The 24,099-nt window shown below is 45.6% G+C and overlaps 1 protein-coding gene across 1 annotated transcript; it reads right to left on the bottom strand.

The window, feature by feature from the left end:
- Window positions 1-21,458, bottom strand: LOC142595845 (E3 ubiquitin-protein ligase RBBP6-like). The gene is made up of 16 exons (XM_075724688.1): window positions 21,293-21,458; window positions 18,877-18,971; window positions 18,265-18,278; window positions 17,144-17,207; window positions 15,451-15,495; window positions 12,980-13,068; window positions 12,763-12,859; window positions 11,779-11,918; window positions 10,693-10,865; window positions 2,981-3,084; window positions 2,481-2,546; window positions 2,355-2,438; window positions 2,197-2,275; window positions 2,042-2,099; window positions 241-763; window positions 1-105 (listed from the first exon to the last, which is right to left on the bottom strand). Exons 1-16 carry the CDS (start codon window positions 21,456-21,458, stop codon window positions 1-3), a joined length of 1,902 nt encoding a protein of 633 aa, XP_075580803.1.
- Window positions 21,459-24,099: the final 2,641 nt, after the last annotated feature.

Below are 24,099 nucleotides of genomic sequence, written 5' to 3' on the forward strand. Positions count from 1 at the left end.
CTACTCCTTCTTTGCTTTTTTTACAGGAGGTTCCAATTGAGCAGATTTTTCAAGACTGGTGTCCATCTTCTGGGAAGCTTTAGATGCTTTTGTTATATTGTTGTTCTTTGGAGGAAAAGCCACTTCTACTTTCTGCTTTGCCTTTTCAATTTTTGCTTTTGGCTTATCCTTCTCTCTTTTCTCCTTTTCAGACCCCAGTTTGAAAGTGCTATAATCTGCTGGTCTAGGCTCATCTCTTACAGGGGTGGCATCATCTCTGCTTGGGAGCATGAACAGAGAGCCCCTTGTAACAGAACAGCCCTTATAAAACTTTTCATACCATTCTCGATAGTTCCTTTCCCATGCGCTGTATCTTTCCTGCTCAAAAGGATCTCTGACGTCAGCAGATCTGCCATAGTGAACCTTCATATCATAGGGTGGAACTTGTGTGTGTCTGTTAAAAGGCTGCCTTTCTTCCTCCCCTTGAGGTATAGTCTGTTTCATGGGACACTGGCCTCTAAATACTGGTGATCTTGGCCGTGATTTGGATCTTCTGTATGGGGGTGACCTTGACCTTGACTGGTGATAACCATGTGCCCTTGACCTAGACCGAGAGTTACGGCTCTTCCCTTTGCCTCTTCTTCGATTCGGCGGCGACCGCGAGTAGGAGTGAGAATGGGAACGACCAAATCTTCGAGAGTAGGAATGGGAAGAACCAGCTCTTGACTTGGAATAGGTATATGACCTTCTAGAGTAAGATGAAGCATTACGGGGAGACTTGGACCTTAAAAAAGCACCACACAAAAAAAAAATACTGAAGGTAATTCAAAACAGTCACTCTCACCAATTTTTTTTGTCCCAATTTTGTGTTTGGTTTTTTTTTTTTTTCCATATGCTTATGGCAAAGCTGCTTTCAGCTGCTGACATGATGCTACTGCAAAGTCAAGAGCTTGATAAGAGTTTCTGCTTACAAGGCAGAACAGCTGCTGCTTTGCTCGTGTGAAAACATCCAGGAAGGGTAACTCTATTTCCACTCACTCCTATCTCATGAACCACCACAGCTGTTGATTGATTTCAGGTGGTGCATACTGGCACGGGAAGCGGCACATTTTTCACTCCTCCACGACTACATGCAGTGCAATCTTTTTTTTGCAGTAAGATGCAAAAAGAGCAAATCTTAACAGCTCCCATGCAGTACCAAACATCAAGAAAACATGATTTAGCCTCAAGAGAGCTCAATTTTAAAATGCCAGCTGAGTCTACTTAACTTCACTCCTTATTTGGCAAGTTGTACAGGATGCAAAATACTTGTACTGCAATCCTACCTACAGGACTATTTCATCAGCACTTCTAGCCAGATGTCCTAGCAACATTTGGCACCTACCTCTAGCTCTAACCAAGGACAGTGACTACATTTCAAGACAAGTCAAATCTAAAAGCTTCTGAACTCAGCCGCTAGCAATGTCACTCAATGCCATTACAAATATGTACCAAAAGGAAGGACTCACTTGGCACTGCAATAATAGATAAAACAGACTCCTCCCTCTCCAACTGAGAGAAAGCATCCTGGCTATTTGAGATGGCTGAATTGAAAGAAATTCAACGTTGTCATAAAATAACAGCGTTGACTTTTCCAACAATTTGCTCCATCAGTATCATCTAAGTTATTTAAAAAAGAATGTTGGAGGCTGTTTACTATTGGGAAATCAATTTCTTCAGCCGTATTCAGGCAGTGATCAAAAGGGTGGCTTTCTATTTGATCCTTTAATTATATTTAAGTTTTATAGGTAATTATGGTTTCCTCAAAAAAGCATTCATTTTTCAGAGTCCTCTTTTCCATCCTCTACTGGAGTTTTGTTTTCAATAACCTTACTGCAAGCCCAGATCCCCTTTGTTAAAGCCCCAACTCAAATTTCAAAATTAATTACCATGTGTATTCTCCCTCCACTGCTATCTATGCATATTCACTTCATTAGAAATCAGCTGTTGTATAAGTTATGTGTTATGGCCTCGTTTAGCAGGTTACAAGTAGGCATCTATTGAATTTCTGTAGAATACTCACAGTTCCCAGCCTGCTCTGCCACCTGCTGAGCGAATTGTTCTGGCTCTCACTGGATGACCTACTGGAGTGGGGAGGCAAAAAAGAAAAAAAAAAATCCCATTCAGCTGGTCTGAAGATAATTCTTTTCAGGAAATCCTGAAGTTCTAGTTACTTACCAGCTGTGGGTATTGGTTGTCCTTGGGGGCCCACAACACTTGCTACTGCGGGCTGCCTTTGAACAGGAACCTGGTAGCCCTTGTGCATAAATGCAAACAGTTGGAAAATAAGCTCTATGAAAAGTAAGAATCAGCACATATGCTGAAATAAAACTTACCTTCTCTTCCAACAGACTGCTGATTGACAGAGGGGAAGGTTTAGACAGTTGAGCAGCACTCACCAGAGCAGCAGGAGGGGTGACAGGCAGGAGTGGTGGTGGTGGTGGTGGTGGCTGCTGCTGCTGTTGCTGCTGAATTTGTGTATGGAGCCTTTTTGTGTAGCCAGTTCCATTTTTGAAGTTGTTCACAGCCTAGAGGCAGAAAAACATTGACAAAAAGGTAATATGAAACTTCAGGAGATACACAAACAAAAGCCTCCACAGAGTAAAATTGCTTTTGTGTTCTTATAAATGCTATCAACCGTAAAATAAATCGCCATACAGATAGATGAACACATCCCATTAGACACTGATATTACTGACTGGTGACTCAGAGTATCTGTATTTAAAGTACTTCAGTGTTAACACCAAATCTGAAAGCGAGGCAATCATCTTAAACAAAAGTGTGACCTGAATGTGCCAGGCTGTAAGCTTCTGTAACAACAGATCATGGATTTCAGAAGTAAATTTGGCCTTGTTCCATTTAGCCTTGCTTAAAGGAGATGTAAATTAGTATTTGCTTCCCTTTCACCTTTTCACAAACAGACTTGTCTTACAAACAGTTTACGTAAAAGGCATCATGGCACCTGGCGTAGGAACTTGTTGGCAATTAAAGAATCAGGCGAAACGTCTGTCTGGTGGCACGTTGGGCAGGTATGCTCCTCAGATTCCAGCAACGCTGTTCTAATGCCTGTGAATAATTAGAACCATCAAAACAGGTTGTCGTGGTTTAGCCCCAGCCAGCAACTAAGCACCACGCAGCCGCTCGCTCACTCCCCCTACCCCGATGGGATGGGGGAGAGAATTGGAGGAGTAAGAGTGAGAAACACTCCTGGGCTGAGATAAGAACAGTTTAATAATTGAAATAAAGTAAAATAGTAATGCTAATAGTAACAGTATAATAATGATAATAATAATAATGATACACGAAGCAAGTGATGCACAATGCAATTGCTCACCACCCGCCGACCGATACCCAGACAGTTCCCGAGCAGCGATCGCTGCTCCCCGGCCAACCCCCCCCAGTTTATATACTGAGCATGACGTCATATGGTATGGAATAGCCCTTTGGTCAGTTTGGATCAACTCTTCTGGCTGTGCCCCCTCCCAGTTTCTTGTGCGCCTGGCAGAGCATGGGAAGCTGAAAAAGTCCTTGACTAGCATAAGCAGTACTCAGCAACAACTACAAACATCAGCCTGTTATCAACATTCTTCTCCTACTAAATCCAAAACACAGCACTATGCCTGCTGTTAGGAAGAAAATTAACTCTATCCCAGCCGAAACCAGGACAGTATCCACCCCTTATTCTATACCATCTACGTCATGCACAGGCCCTCCCCTTTCCAATGTGTTCCAATTAATCACCACCCCTTTCCCTATCTTGATATACACACAGATATCATTCCCTTCGTCTATGGCCCATCCCTCTAAAATGTCCATTGAGTTCATTTAGCCCATGACTTTGGGTTCCATCTGTCATCACAGTCTTTCAGAGCAGGACAGGTGGTGTGCAGTGTTGGACTGTTGCATGCTGAAGTCAGTTCTCATTCCAACATGGTTTCATCAAAGTTCATTTTCCTTAGGCTGGGCAATTCTTACTGCAATACCATTGATGCGGCATATAGCAATCATAATATATAGTATTATATACTTAATATTAACCTACTATATTATTATATTAACATGCAGTTAAGAGATAACATATAGTTAAGAGATAACATACAGTATTATAAAGCAATTAATATGATACAATTCAGTTCATTGGCTATTTTCACCCAAAATCAAATTCCCTTGAGGTACACATTGGGCTTCCCCATCCTTTCGCATCACCCACCAAGTGCACCCAGGTCCTTGAGCAAAAGCAATCCCACGAATGGGTTTGCCTTTGCCAGAGGGGGAAGTAACCCAGACTGTCTTCCCCAGCATATTTTTCATGTGCACTACAGGAACTTTATCTCCTTCTACAGTACGTAAAAGTTTTGATTGGGCAGGGCCAGCTCGATTGGCAGATCCCCTGGTGTTGACTAACCAGGTGGCTTTTGCTAAATGCGTATCCCAATGTTTAAACGTCCCACCACCCATTGCTCTCAGGGTAGTCTTTAACAATCCATTGTATCGCTCAATTTTCCCGGAGGCTGGTGCATGGTAAGGGATGTGATATACCCACTCAATGCCGTGCTCTTTGGCCCAGGTGTCTATGAGGTTGTTTCGGAAATGAGTCCCGTTGTCTGACTCAATTCTTTCTGGGGTGCCATGTCGCCACAGGACTTGCTTTTCAAGGCCCAGGATGGTGTTCCGGGCGGTGGCATGGGGCACGGGATATGTTTCCAGCCATCCAGTGGTTGCTTCCACCATGGTGAGCACATAGCGCTTGCCCTGGCGGGTCTGTGGGAGCGTGATGTAATCAATCTGCCAGGCCTCCCCATATTTATATTTCAGCCATCGTTCACTATACCCAAGGGGCTTGAACTGCTTGGCTTGCTTGATTGCAGCGCATGTTTCACACTCATGAATAACCTGTGCAATACTGTCCATAGTTAAGTCCACCCCTCGATCACGAGCCCATTTATACGTTGCATCCCTTCCTTGATGGCCTGAGGCATCATGGGCCCACCGAGCTATAAATAATTCACCCTTATGTTGCCAGTCCAAATCCACCTGAGCCACTTCAATCTTAGCAGCCTGATCTACTTGCTGGTTGTTTTGATGTTCTTCAGTGGCCCGACTCTTAGGTACATGAGCATCTACATGACGAACTTTTACAACCAGGTTCTCTACCCGGGCAGCAATATCTTGCCACAATGCGGCAGCCCAGATTGGTTTGCCTCTGCGCTGCCAGTTGCTCTGCTTCCATTGCTGCAGCCACCCCCACAGGGCATTTGCCACCATCCATGAGTCAGTATAGAGATAAAGGACTGGCCACTTTTCTCTTTCAGCAATATCTAAAGCCAGCTGGATGGCTTTCACCTCTGCAAACTGACTCGACTCCCCTTCTCCTTCAGCAGTTTCTGCGACTTGTCGTATAGGACTCCATACAGCAGCTTTCCACCTCCGATGCTTTCCCACGAGACGACAGGACCCATCAGTGAACAGGGCATATTGCTTTTCATTTTCTGGCAATTTATTATACAGTGGGGCCTCTTCAGCACGTGTCACCTCCTCCTCTGGTGATATTCTAATGTTTTTTCCTTCTGGCCAGTCCATGATCACTTCCAAGATTCCTGGGCGACTGGGGTTTCCTATTCGAGCCCGTTGTGTGATCAATGCAACCCACTTACTCCATGTAGCATCCGTTGCATGATGTGTAGAGGGGACCCTCCCTTTGAACATCCAGCCCAACACCGGCAGTCGGGGTGCCAGCAGGAGCTGTGCTTCAGTACCAACCACTTCTGAAGCAGCTCGAACCCCTTCATATGCTGCCAGTATCTCTTTCTCAGTTGGAGTGTAGCGGGCTTCGGATCCTCTGTATCCCCGACTCCAAAACCCTAGGGGTCGACCTCGAGTCTCCCCTGGTGCTTTCTGCCAGAGGCTCCAGGTAGGGCCATTCTCCCCGGCTGCGGTGTAGAGCACATTTTTAATATCCTGCCCTGCCCGGACTGGCCCAAGGGCTACTGCATGAACTATCTCACGTTTAATTTGTTCAAAGGCTTGTTGTTGCTCAGGGCCCCATTTGAATTCGTTCTTCTTCCGGGTCACTTGATAGAGAGGGCTTACGATCTGGCTGTAATTTGGAATATGCATTCTCCAAAACCCCACAACGCCTAAGAAAGCTTGTGTTTCCTTTTTGCTAGTTGGTGGGGACATAGCTGTTATTTTGTTGATCACATCCATTGGGATCTGACGACGTCCATCTTGCCATTTTATTCCTAAAAACTGGATCTCCTGTGCAGGCCCCTTGACCTTACTCTGTTTTATGGCAAAACCAGCCTTCAGAAGGATTTGGACTATTTTCTTTCCCTTCTCAAAAACTTCTTCTGCTGTGTTGCCCCACACAATGATGTCATCAATGTACTGCAGATGTTCTGGAGCTTCACCCTGTTCCAGTGCTGTCTGGATCAGTCCATGGCAAATGGTGGGGCTGTGCTTCCACCCCTGGGGCAGTCGGTTCCAGGTGTACTGAACACCCCTCCAGGTAAAAGCAAACTGGGGTCTGCACTCTGCTGCCAAAGGGATGGAGAAAAATGCATTAGCAATATCAATTGTGGCATACCACTTAGCTGCCTTTGACTCCAGTTCATATTGAAGTTCTAGCATGTCTGGCACGGCAGCACTCAGCGGCGGTGTAACTTCGTTCAGGCCACGATAGTCCACTGTTAGTCTCCACTCCCCATTAGACTTTCGCACTGGCCATATGGGACTGTTAAAGGGTGAGCGAGTCTTGCTGATCACTCCCTGGCTCTCCAGTCGACGAATCAGGTTATGGATGGGAATCAGGGAGTCTCGGTTGGTGTGATATTGCCGCCTGTGCACAGTTGTGGTAGCAATCGGCACCTGTTGTTCCTCAACCTTCAGCAACCCTACAATTGAAGGGTCCTCTGAGAGACCGGGCAAGGTGGACAACTGTTTAATTTCCTCTGTCTCCAAAGCAGCTATACCAAAAGCCCACCGGTACCCTTTTGGGTCCTTGAAATACCCTCTCCTGAGGTAGTCTATGCCAAGGATGCACGGAGCATCTGGGCCAGTCACAATGGGGTGCTTTTGCCACTCATTCCCAGTTAGGCTCACTTCAGCTTCCAGTACAGTGAGCTGTTGGGATCCCCCTGTCACTCCAGAAATACAAATGGGTTCTGCCCCTCTATAGTTTGATGGCATTAGCGTGCACTGTGCACCAGTGTCCACTAGAGCCTTATACTCCTGTGGGTCTGACGTTCCAGGCCATCGAATCCACACAGTCCAGTAAACCCGGTTGTCCCTTTCCTCCACCTGGCTGGAGGCAGGGCCCCTCTAACACTGGTCACAGTATTCGTTGTTCACTTCCTGTAAATGTGAATCAAAAGTTCCCTGATCAAGGTCGGAAGTAAAATTAGCCCTCTTACTCTGTCTCGGGAACTGCTCACTGGAAACTGGAGCTGCAATTTTCCTGGGAGAACCGCCTTTTCTAATAGTTTTTCCTTGCAATTCACGCACCCGTGCCTCTAAGGTTGAGGTGGGTTTTCCATCCCACTTTCTCATGTCCTCTCCATAATCACGCAGGTAAAACCACAGGGTGCCCCGTGGTGTGTATCCTCTATATCCTCTCTCTTGAGCATAGGGACGTTGACTCCTAATGGCTGAGACACTGCTCCGTGCAGGTGGGGAGTAGGACAGATCCTCTCTGAGTTGTTGGAACTCTTGGCATATTTTTTCAGACAGTTTTTCCACAGCCGAGACACAGGCCCGTAGGGAGGAAGAGAGCTTTTCTTCGTAGTCCCGGAGTTGTCTAGCCACTTCATCCACCGTTGGTGCCTCGTCGTCTTTCCAGGCTAGTATTGCCAACGAGTTGGAATACGATGCTGGTGCGCTCCGTACCACCTTCCGCCACATGGATTGTGTGCACCTGACTTCATCTGGGTCTTTGGTTAACCGCTCATCATTCAGGTCACTGTAAATCACCTCCAGCACGCCTAATTCCCTCAGGTACTGGATACCTTTCTCTACGGTGGTCCATTTGCTTGGGCGGTATAAAACATCCTCCTTGAAGGGATACCTTTCCTTCACGCTTGACAGAAGTCGCCTCCAGAGGCTGAGCGGTTTTGCCCCTTTTCCAATTGCTTTGTCAATGCCCCCTTCCCTGGAAAGGGATCCCAGCTGCTTGGCTTCCCTACCCTCTAAATCCAGGCTACTGGCCCCGTTATCCCAGCATCGGAGCAGCCAGGTGATGATGTGCTCGCCTGGATGACGACCAAAATCTTTTCGCATATCTCGCAGCTCACTCAGGGATAGTGATCGGGTGGTCACCATCTCATTTATGGGTTCTTCCTCCTCTGGTTCTCGTGATGGCCCTGGTTCATCTTCATCCCTTACTAAACGAACTGATTTCCTCGTGTATTTTTTCTTCTGTATAGGGGCAACTGATACCGGCGCAGGTTGGTTCTCTGGTTTAGCCACAGTGTCTGTCACTGGGGTTTGAGTAGCCGCAGTGCTCATGGCTGTGGCTGGAGTAGCCACAGTGCCTGGGGCAGGGGTTTGAGTAGCTGCAAGGCCTGTAGTGGGGGTTTGAGTAGCCACAGTGCTTGTTGTTTTGTCATCAGATCCAGAGACCTTCTCTTTCTTTTGAGGGTACTGATTAGCGTTGACCACGGCTCGATAGGCATGGGCCAGTCCCCAGCATGTTGCAATGATTTGTGTCTCTCTGGAGCTACCAGGGTGACAACATACTTCTTCCAAATACTTTACTAATTCTTCAGGATTCTGCACTTGTTCAGGGGTGAAGTTCCAAAACACTGGAGGTCCCCACTGCCCTAGGTACTTGCGCATACGATCCCACACACCCTGCCACTCATAACTATCCAGCCTTGGGGTAGATCTCTGGATGGTATTTTTAAACTGCTTGCTGACCTTTATCAAAATGGAAACAACATTCCCAAGAATTATCAATAGAAGTATCTTAACTGCCCAGGGGTGTTCAAGATACAGGAAAGTTGTTGTAATGAAGGAGGAAACATCATAGAAGAAAGCAGCAAAGGTGCCATTCTGTATTTCCTCCACAACAAGCCTCTCAGAGGAAGAAGTATAATTGCTAACTCTCTCTATGAGGTAGTACCCGAAGTACAGTAGTGACTTCTGTATGAAACCCAAATACCAAAGAATGCTCAAGGTCAGGGTTTTGATAAGGAGCCTCCCAAGCAAAAGATCATGAATCACTGCAGAGCATAGCACACTACACAAACTGACAGCAAGCTTTAACGCGTGCTGCAAAAAAAAGAACATGGTGCAGATCAGAAGAACTAATATCGTGACCGGCAACTGTTAACAGACTCCTTAATACACTCTGATTAATCTGTTGTTATCTCAAGCCCCACGTTGGGCGCCAAAAAGGACTGTCGTGGTTTAGCCCCAGCCAGCAACTAAGCACCACGCAGCCGCTCGCTCACTCCCCCTACCCCGATGGGATGGGGGAGAGAATTGGAGGAGTAAGAGTGAGAAACACTCCTGGGCTGAGATAAGAACAGTTTAATAATTGAAATAAAGTAAAATAGTAATGCTAATAGTAACAGTATAATAATGATAATAATAATAATGATACACGAAGCAAGTGATGCACAATGCAATTGCTCACCACCCGCCGACCGATACCCAGACAGTTCCCGAGCAGCGATCGCTGCTCCCCGGCCAACCCCCCCCAGTTTATATACTGAGCATGACGTCATATGGTATGGAATAGCCCTTTGGTCAGTTTGGATCAACTCTTCTGGCTGTGCCCCCTCCCAGTTTCTTGTGCGCCTGGCAGAGCATGGGAAGCTGAAAAAGTCCTTGACTAGCATAAGCAGTACTCAGCAACAACTACAAACATCAGCCTGTTATCAACATTCTTCTCCTACTAAATCCAAAACACAGCACTATGCCTGCTGTTAGGAAGAAAATTAACTCTATCCCAGCCGAAACCAGGACACAGGTTTTAGCCAAAGTGAGGACATTAGTTGGCTTCTAATCAATTCTCAAAACACGTCTATGATTAATGGGTGAATGTGGTCTGGAATTGAGAGCATGAAGCTATAAAAGTTCAATAGTGTCACAAATGTCTCGTATGCAGCACACAACCGTACAGCTTTGATATTTCACTACTGTCACACCTGAAGATGTAGAATAGGCTGTGTCCTGATGTTCCCACGAGTCTTTTTTCCACTCTCTAGTACAGCGAGAAGTCACCAACCTCCAGGTTAATGAATAAAACATGTCTCAAAAAACCATTTGTATGTTTGAGTTCTGAAGGTTTTAACCAGCTCTCCCATGGAGAAGAACGTGGATTAAATGCCTAACTGTCCCTTTGTTGCAGAGCACAGTCAGGCACCAGAGCTGGCTGTATAATTTTGTATGAGGGAAAGGGCTGTGGACAAACCAAATGCATTCCATATCCAATACTGTAATCACCTGCACAGTGATGCACTCTTCTCATACTCGTCCTTTCCCATGTAAAGAGGACTTAACTAGATAGGTAAAAAGGGAAAAAAGCTTTCTGCCTTTTTTTTCCCCATTATACGGGAAGCATTCTTTCCTGTTCAGCATCTACGTAAGAAAGTAATTTTGTTATCTCCTATTTCTGCTTTCCGAAGATCAGATGTGATGTTTTGCATGAACAGACAGGGCAGTAACACTTACATTCGTCACAGTAACTGTTCCCACAGCAGGGAATAACAGCTGCATCTGTCATTAGATCTTTACAGATGAGACACAACAACTCCTCTGGAACAGGATCAGCTGAGGAGGAGGAGGAGGACGGCTCCGCTGGTAGGAAGGGAGGCTTTTCCTTCTTGCCTCTAGCATAAGCTTCCCTGGAGGCGGGGTGGGGAAGGAAAAAGGAAAGAGTTAAAGATGGGTAAAGGGAAACTTTTCCAAGCTTTGCATTTTACCAAAGGAAGAGAATAGATGGAATCCTTCTCACTCCCCATTAGCCTTCTAACATGTAGGCATTTCGTTTGAACTACTTTTCTGTAGCCACAGCACTAAAAGAGGGAGGGGCGGAAGAATTTTCCTTCTGCAGAACTCTCCCATTCATTGGATCAACTCAGAAACCAGCTCAGACTGGAAAAATAATTCCTTGACACCCAGAAATAAGGTGAAATGAATCCCACCTCTCCTTTGCCAGAGGGTAAGTGTAAATTGCAGGCTCAGGGTAAAGTTAGTCTCTGAGTAATTACGTTTGATTAATGGAGGAAGCCTGTGTTACAGCTTCTACAAAAGGAGATCCACAACAGAAAAACACAAGTGCTACCAAGTGCATTTGAAAGCAGCCACTCTTGTCAGCACACAGTAGTCTTTTCTTAGTTTATAGCCACAGGAAAACTTCAGTCTGTTTCACACATGGGATTGGATAAAAGTCAGGGGGGCAGGAAAGCTCAGTCCAACAGCTCTTTGTTACATTTTGCAGGAAGCCTTTGAAGCATAACCCAGAAGCAAAATGAGCGTTCACAGAGACCGACTCCGCTGTAAACACTACTGAAACGTTTTGCAGAAATACAGATTCTTAGCATACCGCAAGTTTCACCAACTTGCAGGGGCTGGAACAGAAGGACCGCCCTATTTTAATGGTAGAAAGTATCACAGATTTTAAGGGTAAACTACAATGACAATGCTTCCTCCCCCGTAATTCCAGATGCTGGCCAACTTGGTTGCATTGCCATGCAAACATTTACCCATGGTTTCTCTTATTACCTTTGTGGTCAGTCCAATTAATTCCCTACTTACGCATTAATAGCTGGTATTGCGTATTTTCCACTTTTCGTCAGCATAGCACCCTTGGTGTTGGGATCTTCCACCTCCACCATGAAACTCCTGGGAATTCCTGTGCTCTTTTTAATTCTGGGAACAGACTGAAATTGTTTGTCCTGTTAAGGAAAGAAATGCAGACATATCTCATCTCAGGACCCACACTTCAAATGACATTTCAAGGACTATTTGAAGCAGCAAAAGCCTTTAGTGCTCTCCTTGTACCCAGCGTAAGGGTTGCTCAACTAACATACTTCTTTTCCTAAAAGAACAGAGCCAGGACGTTCAAAAGGCTTGAGCAGTGTTTTGAACTCATTTGACATTCTTTGGCTTAACTTCAGGTTCCTGAAGGGGGAAATACCCCTGCGCTCGCCATCCACTCGGAGAAGAGACACAAACCCGCTCCTCCTCCCCAGCGCAATTCAGCGCGAGAGCTCAGTTCGCTGCTCTGAATCACTCGCTGGGGAAACTTGTGTTCACCATCTCTAGATGAAGGCTGAATTCAGACCTCATGCATATGCATTCAGTGACGAACGTTCAATGGCATGAATACTCAACCAGAGGCTTGTGTACCTAAAACACGCACTTAGTCACAAGATGGGGTCAACAGAAACATCTTGGGTTTAGACGGAATCCTGAAAGCTGTCTACAACCAGTCATTAAAAAGAGCTAAAACCAGAAACATTTCCAGTGATATTGAAATATACAAAAATGTGTGTGAAAGTCCACAGAGAAGGGTCTATGGACATATTTAATGTCTATGACCTTGAGAAAAGCCAATTTTACATTTGTAATTGCAGGTTTCCCTGGAAGTCTGAAGGGCTTTGCAACACTGCCAGGTAACCTCTGCGTTTCACCCCAAGACAAACAATTCTTAATAGGAGCGTTTCTGTATTGTTACGTGACTGCCAAGGTAAAAACAATGACAAACTACCAAACACCAGCAGTCCCCCACAATCTTACCCCATGTGTTGGGCAGTTCTTCCTATAGTGGCCAGGTTTTCCACAACGGAAGCAAGTGTAAGATGGTGGAGGTGGACCCAAGGCTTTCTTCAGGTAACTGAAAGATTTTGGGGAAAGAAAGAAAAAGGTATGCAAAGGTGTCTCTCTTGTTCCAACAAGCATCCTTTCAGCTTTTCCATCATCTTCAAAGAACAGATCCGACATCAGCAACACTCACTTGGATGGATCATATTCCTGGCAAGACTGTATCATCATCGCTGTTATTTTATCTTCCTCGGAAGCATCGGCTTCAGCCAGATTGGCAGTCTGTTTAACAGGTCAGGATTTGACACACGCATGAGAAACACAGTGAAGCCCCCACGGCCAAAGACCACAGCACTCACCCAGTCCCGTCAAGAGCAGCACAGTGCCAGCTGAGGCTGCACCAAAACAGCTACTCATATAAAACAGAGTTGTGCTGAAGATGTTCTGGGGACTCCTTACGCCCTTACGTGGGGGTTGGGTGCCTGGTAACCTGCTTGACAAGAGCATTCCTGGGCACCCAAAACCTTGGGCTCTGTCTGCACCTTACATAAAGGCTTGTGGAATCAGCCCCATTTTCTTCCACGTGGACTCAAGCTCCACGTAGAAACAATTACACTGTCCAGTATTTTTGAACTGATATTAAGCTCCAGACTATGTGAAGGAGAAGATCTCCGCTGTACATTTAATTGAGAAAGATGTATGCCACTATCATGATTTACGTTTTGCAGCATTAAAAGGACACTCAACTTAGGAGTCAGGGAAGTTGGTTTCTGCTTGCTGAAACTGAGCTTCGGACACAGAAGCATGAAAAGGAATCAAGCTTTTTAGAATCCCTCAGCAAGACAAAGGATTCTTTTCAGTAGAAATGTCACCATCATGTGCTGTAGGCAGTCCAAACTGCATGTTCCCCCCTACTAACTTCTTCATAAACCTTACGCACAACTACGTCTTCAAATTCTTGAAGCCAGCTGCTTTTGTTTAACCAGTATTTGGTCAGATTTTTTTATTGCACGCTAGTCCAGACATAAGCAGGGACGAAGGGAGGGACTGTAAATGACTTGGACCTTCAAGCACCTATCTTTCAGATCAACAGCGCATGTTTTTGCTTTTAGATGCATTCATTCACAAAAGCAACCATCTAGTTTCAGTATTTTATTAAATGGTTGTTTCATATAGACAGTTTTTTTCTCAACTGTAACATCATTCACATCAACATCTGTCAAGTCATTCATATAGACAGTTTTTTCTCAACTGTAACATCATCCACATCAACACCTATGAAGTCACTGCCATTAACATTTACAGACAACTTTACAGATACTTGACTAGTTTGTTTGAACCCAAACGGTTTACAGAACACTTCCAAAACACAAAATAACGCATCCTAGGAATAGACCAAAACTCAAATAGGGCATTTAATACATAGGAATAACAAACCGGAAAACTTTTTACAACACATTGCCTCCATGCTAAGCCAGTCTGCACTCAGGAGGTCAGAGCAAGTAACAGTTCTGAGCTGCTTTATGTTATTTTCCTGTATTTTTCTTTAAATGTTCTCAAAAGCTGAAATGTCTACACCACTTGGACAGTTTTTCACATTTCAGGGGAAAACTTCACATGAGTTTACAGAATCAAGGACACATTTAGGCACAGCACTAATGGAGTCCAATTTCTTCTGGTGGATACCTTCCAAACTAATTTTTTTTTTTTTTTTTTTGGCCAAATGTACACAGTGTAATTTCTGCAGTGAGTGAGGGAAGAAGTTACGAGTGGGAAGAGATTTCTCTTTCTTGGAAATGAACTCCAGCCTTTATTTTCAGAAGAAAGAAGCAGCTCCTCTGCACTAGGCCCGGCCTTCTCTCATCTTTGTCACTCGAAAGACCACTCATTCCATTGGCTAGCACTACGCCTTTGCACAACGTGCAATCACTAGTGCAACCACCAGGCAAAGCTACACATTGTTGAGCACAGAACGCAAGCAGTTCCACAGCAAAACACGGCACTGCAACAGTTTCAGAAGGTCACATCTGCTAATATGCCACACGTACACATTGGCATATTCCTATAAACAGTCAGGTACATTTACACAATTGACGCAGCCTGCACTCAAACAAATTAGATTGTGCTGTCCACTGTAGATGTACTACGATGTATGAAACTCTGCAGCATTCACAGAACGGAACTGTAACTATCGTGACTAGAAACTCAAAAATAGCCACGCAATCGTCCATGTTCCAGAAACGCTTCTCGTTTGGCTGTTGCAACCCGCCCTGAAATGTCCATAACTTACAGACCATATAATTCTTCTCTGAAAGTTGTGTTAGTTTCCAACACAACATGAATGAAACGTATGAAAAACGGTAAACAGCTTCTGCAGTGCTGCTTCTTTGTGTCTTGAAGGTGAGTAATATGGCAACATTACGTTGAGGCTGATAAGGTACTCCCCTTCTATCTTCCCAGACTGGCAACTACTCTTTACAGGACAGTATCAAAATACGCACATATTTTACAGTTAAAATAAATACTTTTAAATTAGTAAAATCTAAATTAAAGTTCTGTTCACATTACAAGAGTTATCCAGCTATAGATCACCGTATAAGATTTAAAAATACAAAGCAAACACTTTTGGTTTTAAGCATTTGACAAGAATATATCTAGATATACCTTAATGAGCTGGGCCAGAGAAATAGATCCAGAAGAGTCATTGATCTGTGCACAAAACATTAAACACATATTCAAGTTCTACAATCAAAACACAGCAATAGTTCACCTCTACTGCAGTCTGAAAGGCTGCACCATATCCTCTGAGTGTCACTGAAAGAGGCATTTCCAACCCAGTGTAATCGGCATTTGTTCAAAAAAGCGTCCAAACCTGTGACAGCTCCAGAGTGCCTCTGTGGTTAATGAGAAGAAACCAAACTCACCAAACCCGCCTGAGATCAACTTACTGCTCCAGACTATCTCAGAGAGGGACCCTTGTCAAATGCTCACAACTGCTTAAGAGTCACAGGGGTAAGGAAGCTGCCAATTTGCAGCTAAAAAGGGATTTCTGAGAATAAATTGCAGCCACACTCCTCCCTCCCAGCTCCCTACGGAAGGGCTTGCAGGAATGAAGTCCTCAGGCCACTGGTTCGTAATGGACTGCTGTGTTTGTTGAGAACTAAGACTGGAGGGCACTTTTTCCACAAGGAAAAAGGGGAACTCTTCGCTTGCTCCTTTTCCAGTATACTCAATTCTATTACGCCACAAGCAGCAGTGAAGCTCACACCAGTAAAACCTTAGCAGAAAGACACTCGAATCACTGCTTATTATGCCTGAAGTTGTTCAAAAGCATAGAGTAACATTTCACAATGTAAACTGAACAGCTCTCCTCAAGGGGTCACTAACTGGATCAGAAGAGAGATTAAAAGCCTTCCGTGGAAAACGCTCTTGTCCTTTAGTGCCTAACGCAGTGGAAGAATTCAAGGCAGCAGTTTTTAGCAGACTCTGGGAAAAAAGATCTCTACATGCAGAAAAAGATTCCTCACTCCAGTTCATCATTCCTTCTCCATATGTTTAGCATCATATGGTGGTACACTAAAGACAGGCTTAACCTCTGCGAAATTGAAGCAGCATCCAACCCTGAAGTCACCCAGCTCCAAAAGCATACTGCAGGCAGAGGTTAGGACAAATGACAGGGATTTCACCCACAAATGCACCAGGCTCTAAACTTGTGCCAACATTTGTACACTGGGGTTTAGGTATTTCCATTTGCAGACAAACTATTCAACTAAACTGCTTCATCCGAGAAAGTGGAAAGATCAAATGCAGAACTTGACAATAGCACTTTGTGTAGCAACGATGTTTAAATTCACAGCAAGCTATGAAAGACATTTATGCACTCAGAGGGGCCCAAGCAATATCAGTTTTAGGAACAAATACCCAGGTATTTAAGGACATGGAAAGGAATCATTTAGCTGCACAGAACTGTCCTCAAAATGTATGGGATATGTGACTTATCATATTTGTTTGAACCCCCAAATCAGAACTAAGGAACAGTACCAAGCTGAACAATAATGGATTTTCAAAAAACATTAGGCAAAAAAAAAAAGACTTTCAATACAAAAGCTAAGTAATACAATGTGAAAATGGCAAAAAATGCACTCCAGACAATTTGTGTTGCAAGGAACAAAAGCACACAACAACCGATACAAACATACACACTACGATGCTGAATCAAATACATTCTATTTACAACATATACTGTGTTCTACTGGAAAACAGATTAAGTTACTGTTTGGAAAATTTATACCAGGCTACATTGTGTAGAATTAAGTGCAGTGTGCAGAAAAAAGTGTGAGATTGTGTTTTTACGTACTGGTTTTGATGGTCCACTCACTGGCTCCGTTTGACTTCTGGAAGAGAAATGGAGGTGATCAGAACTTAAAATAGAGCCCGTACCTCCTGAAGATGAGGAAGTACAAGGAAATACTTGTAGATTACCACACAGTGGTTTCTTCGTGCATTTCCCTTCAAGAACAAACTGCAAGGCGAGTAACACATTTTCAAGGCCTCTCCACCATTACAGCATGCATTCATCATTCCCAAACATTAACCACTCTACCAGCAGTTTCTGCAATGTTTCCAGCTGGAGGAATCAAAAGCTAATCTGCACGGCTAATTTTCAACGTTACAACAGCAGTGCCATTCTTTCCTTGTCCCCACACACAGGTATTTAGTTGAGCTTTGATGCCAGCAGCATCTGTCCTCTCACTTTAGGGCAGCATTACAATACCAGGAGAGGGTGCCACCCAACCAGAAACGGAGGATGCATTCACAAGGCAGCACTGAGCATCCATCCTTCAATTAACCCCCAAAACAAGGCCATGTTTATAAGCACAACGCTGTGGCGTCCAGAATTACGCGGTAGTGCCTGAAAGCACTGCAACAACTGCTGCAGTAATGTGCCCAAAGTTTACATGCAGAGCCACACAAATTCAGGGTTTTTTTGCTTGCAAGTGCTTCACGGGCACCAGGATGCTGCTGTACTGTCTGTTCGAGACACACTGTAACTCATCAGTATACTTTATTTATGGGGAACCCACATCAGAAGGACATGGCAAAACCACAAGCTAATAACACCTACTAACTGTGGTGGAGAGGTCTATCTTTAAGAAGGCTGGAAAACGTGACCATTCAAACAGTGCTAATGCAGCTGATACACAACTGGACTGTGTGAATACAGAAATGACAGCAATGATGCTGTAGGCAGGATGGCATTTGAGTGGCTGTCATTTTAATCAATACACCCAGTTATCTGCCCTCCTTAAATCTTGGGAATACAGAACTAAAACCTGGAGCACAGATGTCAGCTTAGGGTAAAAACAGATGTAGAAAGAGAACTAGCAACAGTTGGCAATGTGCTAAACTGCTTCCTGCGTTTCAGGTTTGGAAAGGATTAACTATTCTTTCACTCTACTCGCACTAAAGGCAATACACTTTGGGACAGTGTTCTTTTTCTCTTGCCTGAAACGGACGCTGTCTTTAGGAAACTGATACAAATCCCTTATGAATGGAACTTCTTGTTTGCATGGTTCGCCAGCTGGCAACCCTTGCTCTTTCCTCTACAGCTAGGATGCAAAACCCCAGACCTGGGGCATAAGAATACCTGCCATATCCCACCCTCCCTCCCCCAAAGGCAAGAAAGAGTCAAACCCCAACAATCAGACTCTTCTGACATGGGAACAAATTCCGAGTTGACACTACAATGCCTATCTCTCTTCACTATAAAAGCAATAGAAGCAAGAAGATTTAATAATGACCACTCAGGTAGAGGAAACAGCACCTACAACTTGGGTCTCAGCAAAATCAAGCCCAAGAAGAAGCCCAAGAGAATCATCTTAAAAGTTACCATTGCTCCAGTTCAAACCCCATGTCCCAGTCGACTTTGGGACAGATACATTACAATCTACCTCATGACAACCAAAATTAACAGCACCTTTAACAACAAAGATGCAATCGGAATGCCTCTGTAAACTAATATCCACAAAACCAGCTAACACACTGAAAGCCCTAACAAAGGGTACAATGCTGTATGGATACTTACACAACATAGGTTTTGCTGGTGCCTTTGACTCCTCCAGCAGGGATTCTTCGAACGATCACTGATGAGTTCTTTGGAATCAGCGCATTAGCATCTGTGTATTCTGAAAACAACACAAATACAGAACAAAACAGTATTCAGTTTGTAAGAATGTCTATTACTACGCAATGACATAGCCCTTCAGGCAATCCCTTCACAGGGATGAAAGCAAAGCTTTCTATGTAACACTGCGCTTTTATCGTCTCAACACACTAATGGGACATTCCTAGAAGTCTTCAGGTTTGATAATCACACACAAGCAGCAAAATCTTTTCCATTCATTTAAAACAGTTTGAATGCCAGCAGCACACTGGTCTCCAAGGTCACTCAGGACTGACAGAACACAGAAGACAGCCTGCCATCTGCACTAAGACCAGGTCAGGTCCCAGCTGGGGTTTGTTGTTTGGTTGTTGGTTTGTTGTCTCTTGCCTGAGAAGCAGAATAGCACATGCTCCAAGGGGTTGGAGTCAGAATGTTACAGGGCAGGAAAGAGCACTCAGGAATCCTGAGCTCTGCAGTTCACAGTTCTTCCACAACATTGTGAGAACATCCATTCTAAAAGACAGGTCAAGAAGTTCAGATCAAATTAAGAGGGGGAGGCAAGCTGAAATGCATCATTCCTGAGTGCAGGCTTTTTGAAGGGAATTCTGCCTTTATAGAACACGCCTCTAGAGGAAGCATGGAAGAGGACACCCCTGCCCCCCCGACATTCAAAATAGGTCTCAACCATCCAGTTTGCCTTCCCAGATCTTCAAAACAGTCCATCATATCATTTTTTTCCAGTCATATTTAAAATCCTCTTTACTTCTAGTGAGTTTAAGCATCTACATCTGATGAATAAAAACTGAAATTCATGGTTATGCATTTCAAGCAAAAATTTGGCATACGTATACATTACACTGAAATGTATTCTCTAGCTTTGCTCTGAAAACCACGGGGGGATTTTTGCATTTTCACATGGGAAACACCCTTAGGAAAGCTTCAGGAAGCACCTGTGTCACTAATAGACCAAGTTTAAAATTTTAGACTCCTTTTACTCCTTGTCAAAGGGCAACACAACCGACCTAGAGGAGGATCTGCTCACTGGTGAACAAGAGGGATGCTCTTTAAAGCATAACAGATACTCCTTCTTTAACCTCACCTTTAGGGAACACCACGCTTAACAGAACCTAGGGAAGCAGACACTTTTTCTTCACCGGATTCTGATTACGTATGGAAACAAAGCAACACACTTTGTAAAACTGGTATGATATACATTAGAGTAACACTTTACGGGGGAACATCTTTATGAGCATCACTTTTTCTTCTAAAACTTTGCTTTCTGTTCCTCACCTGCTATAAGAAAAGCCACATGTTCGGCCTATCTCAAAACATTTTTTCTCCTGGGGATAAGAATTGGGCTCCATCACATTTAGGACCATCCATCAGTCTGGTTTTAAGGCTCTGTTTGACACAGACCCAACCATTCCAGTAGTGACGCCAGCCAGTTGGCCACTCAGCCTGCTGGCATGTGTGAAGCTGACAGTACCTTAGCAACCCAAGACAACATTCACAGACCCTTCTGCAGCAAAGCCCTTCAGGCAAAGTAACCATTTTTCAAAAGCTCTTGACAATTTCATTCAACAGTAGTAGAAAAATACAAGACTCCTGAAATGGATCTCTACCTACGCGTGCCATGCAATCCAATGGCATTCCTAAGACCCCTAACAGTGTGCTCTTAAGTCTCTTCACAGACATTCTCCTGAACACAGTTTAAATATCTTGTCGTGGCTTAACCCCAGTCGGCAACTAAGCACCACACAGCCACTTGCTCACCCTCCCCCCACACCCCGTGGGGATGGGGGAGAGAATTGGGGGGGAAAAAAGGTAAAAACCATGGGTTGAGATAACGGCAGTTTAATAGGACAGCAGAGGAGAGAAATAGTAATACCGCTTCTACTAATGATAAAAGAACATACAAAGCACAAAGTGATGCACAACGCAGTTGCTCACCACCCGACGACCAATGCCCAGCCCGTCCCCGAGCAGCGATCGCTGCCCCCCAGCCAACTCCCCCCACTTTCTATACTGAGCATGACGCCCTATGGTATGGAACAGCCCTCCGGCCAGTTTGGGTCAGCTCTCCCGGCTCTGCCCCCTCACAGCTTCTTCTGCACCCGGCAGAGCATGGGAAGCAGAAAAGTCCTTGACTGCCACAAACACTCCTGAGCAACAACTACAACATCAGTGTGCTATCAACATTATTCTCATGCTAAATCCAAACCACAGCACCACACCAGCTACTAGGGAGAAAACCAACTCTGGCCCAGCCAAAACCAGGACACATCTGCAGATAAACAGGCAGCTTTAGGTGCCCAAGGCCCCGCGCCCGCCGCCCCCACGCACCTTCGTTGGTCTGGGCGTTGCTGATCTGCAGGTCGCAGTTGGCCGCCTTCAGCTTCTCGCGGCCCATGATCTGGCGCTTGAGGTCGCAGAGGGGGATGTGGAGGCCGCTGAAGGTGACCGTATCATAGCTCAGCTGGGAGGAGAACTTGTAGTGGACGCACGACATGCTCCTCCTCGCAGCCCGGCCGGGCGGCCACACGATGGGGAGAGGCCCCCGCGGCCCCGGCTCCTCCTCCGCTCCCTCTCTCGCACGCAGCGCTCCCAGGCCCGACCGCTCGCTACGGCCACTCGGGCGCCCGGCCTCAGCGTTCCGCCCAGGGCTTTCCTGGACGACAAGTGCACGGGCTGCCGCCAGCGCCTCACCTCACCCAGCGCATTATGACAAAAGGCGCGCGTCATGGGGGCACGGCGGCCCCGCCCTCTTCCTCCTAACCCCGAGCTCTCCCTAAAGGCAATTGCCATTCCTCCACACATTCCTCCAAACCTTCCCATCTACCACATCCACTGAGCGGGCAAGGGAGATTCTCCAGAAGCCCTTACGTGAAACCCATTCAAATAAGCCATCACGCTGGCCATTTCTTCCTGGAGGGAGTTCATCCGGCCCTGCACACTGCCAGACAACGTGGATGTTCGCAGAGAGATTCACTTGCTGTTCTGCAGGAAGCCACAATCAAACTAAAGGTAATGGTAAGAGTTTGGCTGCCACTACGGGCCTAGAGGATCCTGATGCTCTGAGCCATCTCCTCTGGGTCCCAACCTCACTGGTTTACCTGAACAGCCCAATCCGGCACATGCTAACCCTTGCACAGGAAATCATTTGCATCATTCAGACTCCTTTGAAGATCAGACTGCCCTATTTGCACAACTACCAGGGCAATATTGGATAGGTGAAGAAAGGGCATTCCAGGATTTACCCTCCACCTGAGCTGAAAAGTGGATTCTAAGTGCAATAATACCTCCCACACAGGTTAGAACCAGCATCTCTTCTGCCTCTGGAGCTCCCAGCTACTGATAGCTACGGGAAAAAGTGTTACAGCCCTCTGATGGCACGTGGCACTAAGTTCCCCCTGTCTGTAACAGCTTTTATCCCACGCTTAGGGGTTGCAAAACTAGAGCGAGCTACTGCAAATGTGTCAAGAGAACTAGAAAAAGCCATTAATGAAACCGCAGGGAGTATTACAGCCCTACAGGAAGAAATCAACTTATCACCACAAATGGTAACACAGAATCGATTAGCCCGAGACCACCTTTTAGCAGCGCAGGACAGAGTGCCCAGTGGAATGAGCTCATTTCCCTGCTCTCTCCAACCCACAAACCCTTTAAAACCCCCACTGTCAGCATGTCGTTTTTCTCACGTTGACAGGAGAAAAGGGCATATGGAAAGCCGCTTCTAAATGGGGAATCCCTTCATCTATCACCGACTCCCAGGCACCCAACCAACCACGTTGTGATGACCCCATCACAGAGAATTAACAGGAGGACAAACAGGAGGAGGAGAAGAAGAAGGAAGACAAACAGGATGAACTGATGGACAGCAGGAGGAGGAGGAAGGGGATGAAGGGGACGAGGAACACAGAAAGAGAATGAGAACAAGGAGGAACAAGACACAGAACAGGAGGAGGAGGACAAACATGAGGAGCGAGAGGAGGAGAAAGAAGAGGTGGAGGAGGAACACGAGGAACAGTCAGAAAAGGAACAGGTGGCACCAGGAGCAGGAGGAAGAATAGGAAGAGAAGAAGGAGGAGCAGGAGGAGGAGCAGAAGAGAGAGGAACAAGACACAGAACAGGAGGAGGAGGACAAACATGAGAAAGAAGAGGAAAAAAGAGGAGGAAGAGGAGAAGGACAAGAAGGAGGAGGTAGAGGGGCAGGAAGAGGAGGAAGAGGAAGGAAAAGGAGAAGGAGAATGAAGAGGAATGGGACGATGAGGAGGAGGAAGATGAAGAGAAGGAAGAGGAGGATGACATACAGGGTGAACAGACGAACAGAACAAAGAGGAGGCAGTGGAGGAGGTGGGGGAGAAAGAGAAGAAGAAGGAGGAGAAACAAGAAGAAGAAGGTGAGCAAGAGGATGAAAAAGAGAATAAGGACATTTAACAGGAGAAGGAGGATTAGGATGAAGTTGTGGAGGAGGAGTGGGAGGAAGGGGGAGGAAGAGGAGGAGGATGAGGACAACTACAGCAATGACAAACAGGAGGACAGAGAGGAGGAGGAGAAGAAGGGTAAAAGGATGACAATGAAGAGGAGTAGGAACAGGAGGTGGAGGAAGACGATCGGGAGGAGGAAGAGGGGGAGGAGAGGAGGAAGTACTGCGAGCTGAATGTTGCAAGGCACACATACAGCAACGTACAATGAGAGATTGCAAATAAACGTACTTGGTAACAAGTCCCCATGGTCACCTTTGCTCCCTTTTTCCCTTCCAGGTGACACCAGCAAGCCCCAGGCACCTGCAGCCATTCGCTGTACACAACTCCCCTGATGCTGGATATCTGATACACGTTTCATAAAACAACGTACCCACAGAGATTTTGGCTGTTCACCTGGAGCTGGGGGGAAGGTGCGTGCGTGGGCGAGGATGATCTGCTTTATCCCTTTAATTTTTACGCCTCAGCAAAAACACTGCAAGATTCGGACTAGAGGACAGCACTGAAATCAAAGGGTAAGCAAACAAGAAGGCTCCAACTGCACATTGCCACCCGATTGCCTTACACAGAACACACTTTGGATCCTGACTGCTCACTTCACCCTGGAATAGTCCCATTCCTCATCTGAAAGCTCCTGCGTGCCTGGCCGAGCACAGACACAATCCA

The sequence above is a fragment of the Pelecanus crispus genome, chromosome 23 (genome assembly GCF_030463565.1).
Source record: "Pelecanus crispus isolate bPelCri1 chromosome 23, bPelCri1.pri, whole genome shotgun sequence".
In the NCBI taxonomy this organism is placed as follows: Eukaryota; Metazoa; Chordata; class Aves; order Pelecaniformes; family Pelecanidae; genus Pelecanus; species Pelecanus crispus.

Coding starts and splice junctions, on each gene's coding strand:
- LOC142595845 (XM_075724688.1), bottom strand. CDS start 21,458: ATGTCGTGCGTCCACTACAAGTTCTCCTCCCAGCTGAGCTATGATACG. Junction 2,439..2,480: donor ATACACAAATTCAGCAGCAA/CAGCAGCAGCAG, acceptor CCACTCCTGCCT/GTCACCCCTCCTGCTGCTCT. Junction 2,276..2,354: donor GCAGTCTGTTGGAAGAGAAG/GTAAGTTTTATT, acceptor TTTATGCACAAG/GGCTACCAGGTTCCTGTTCA.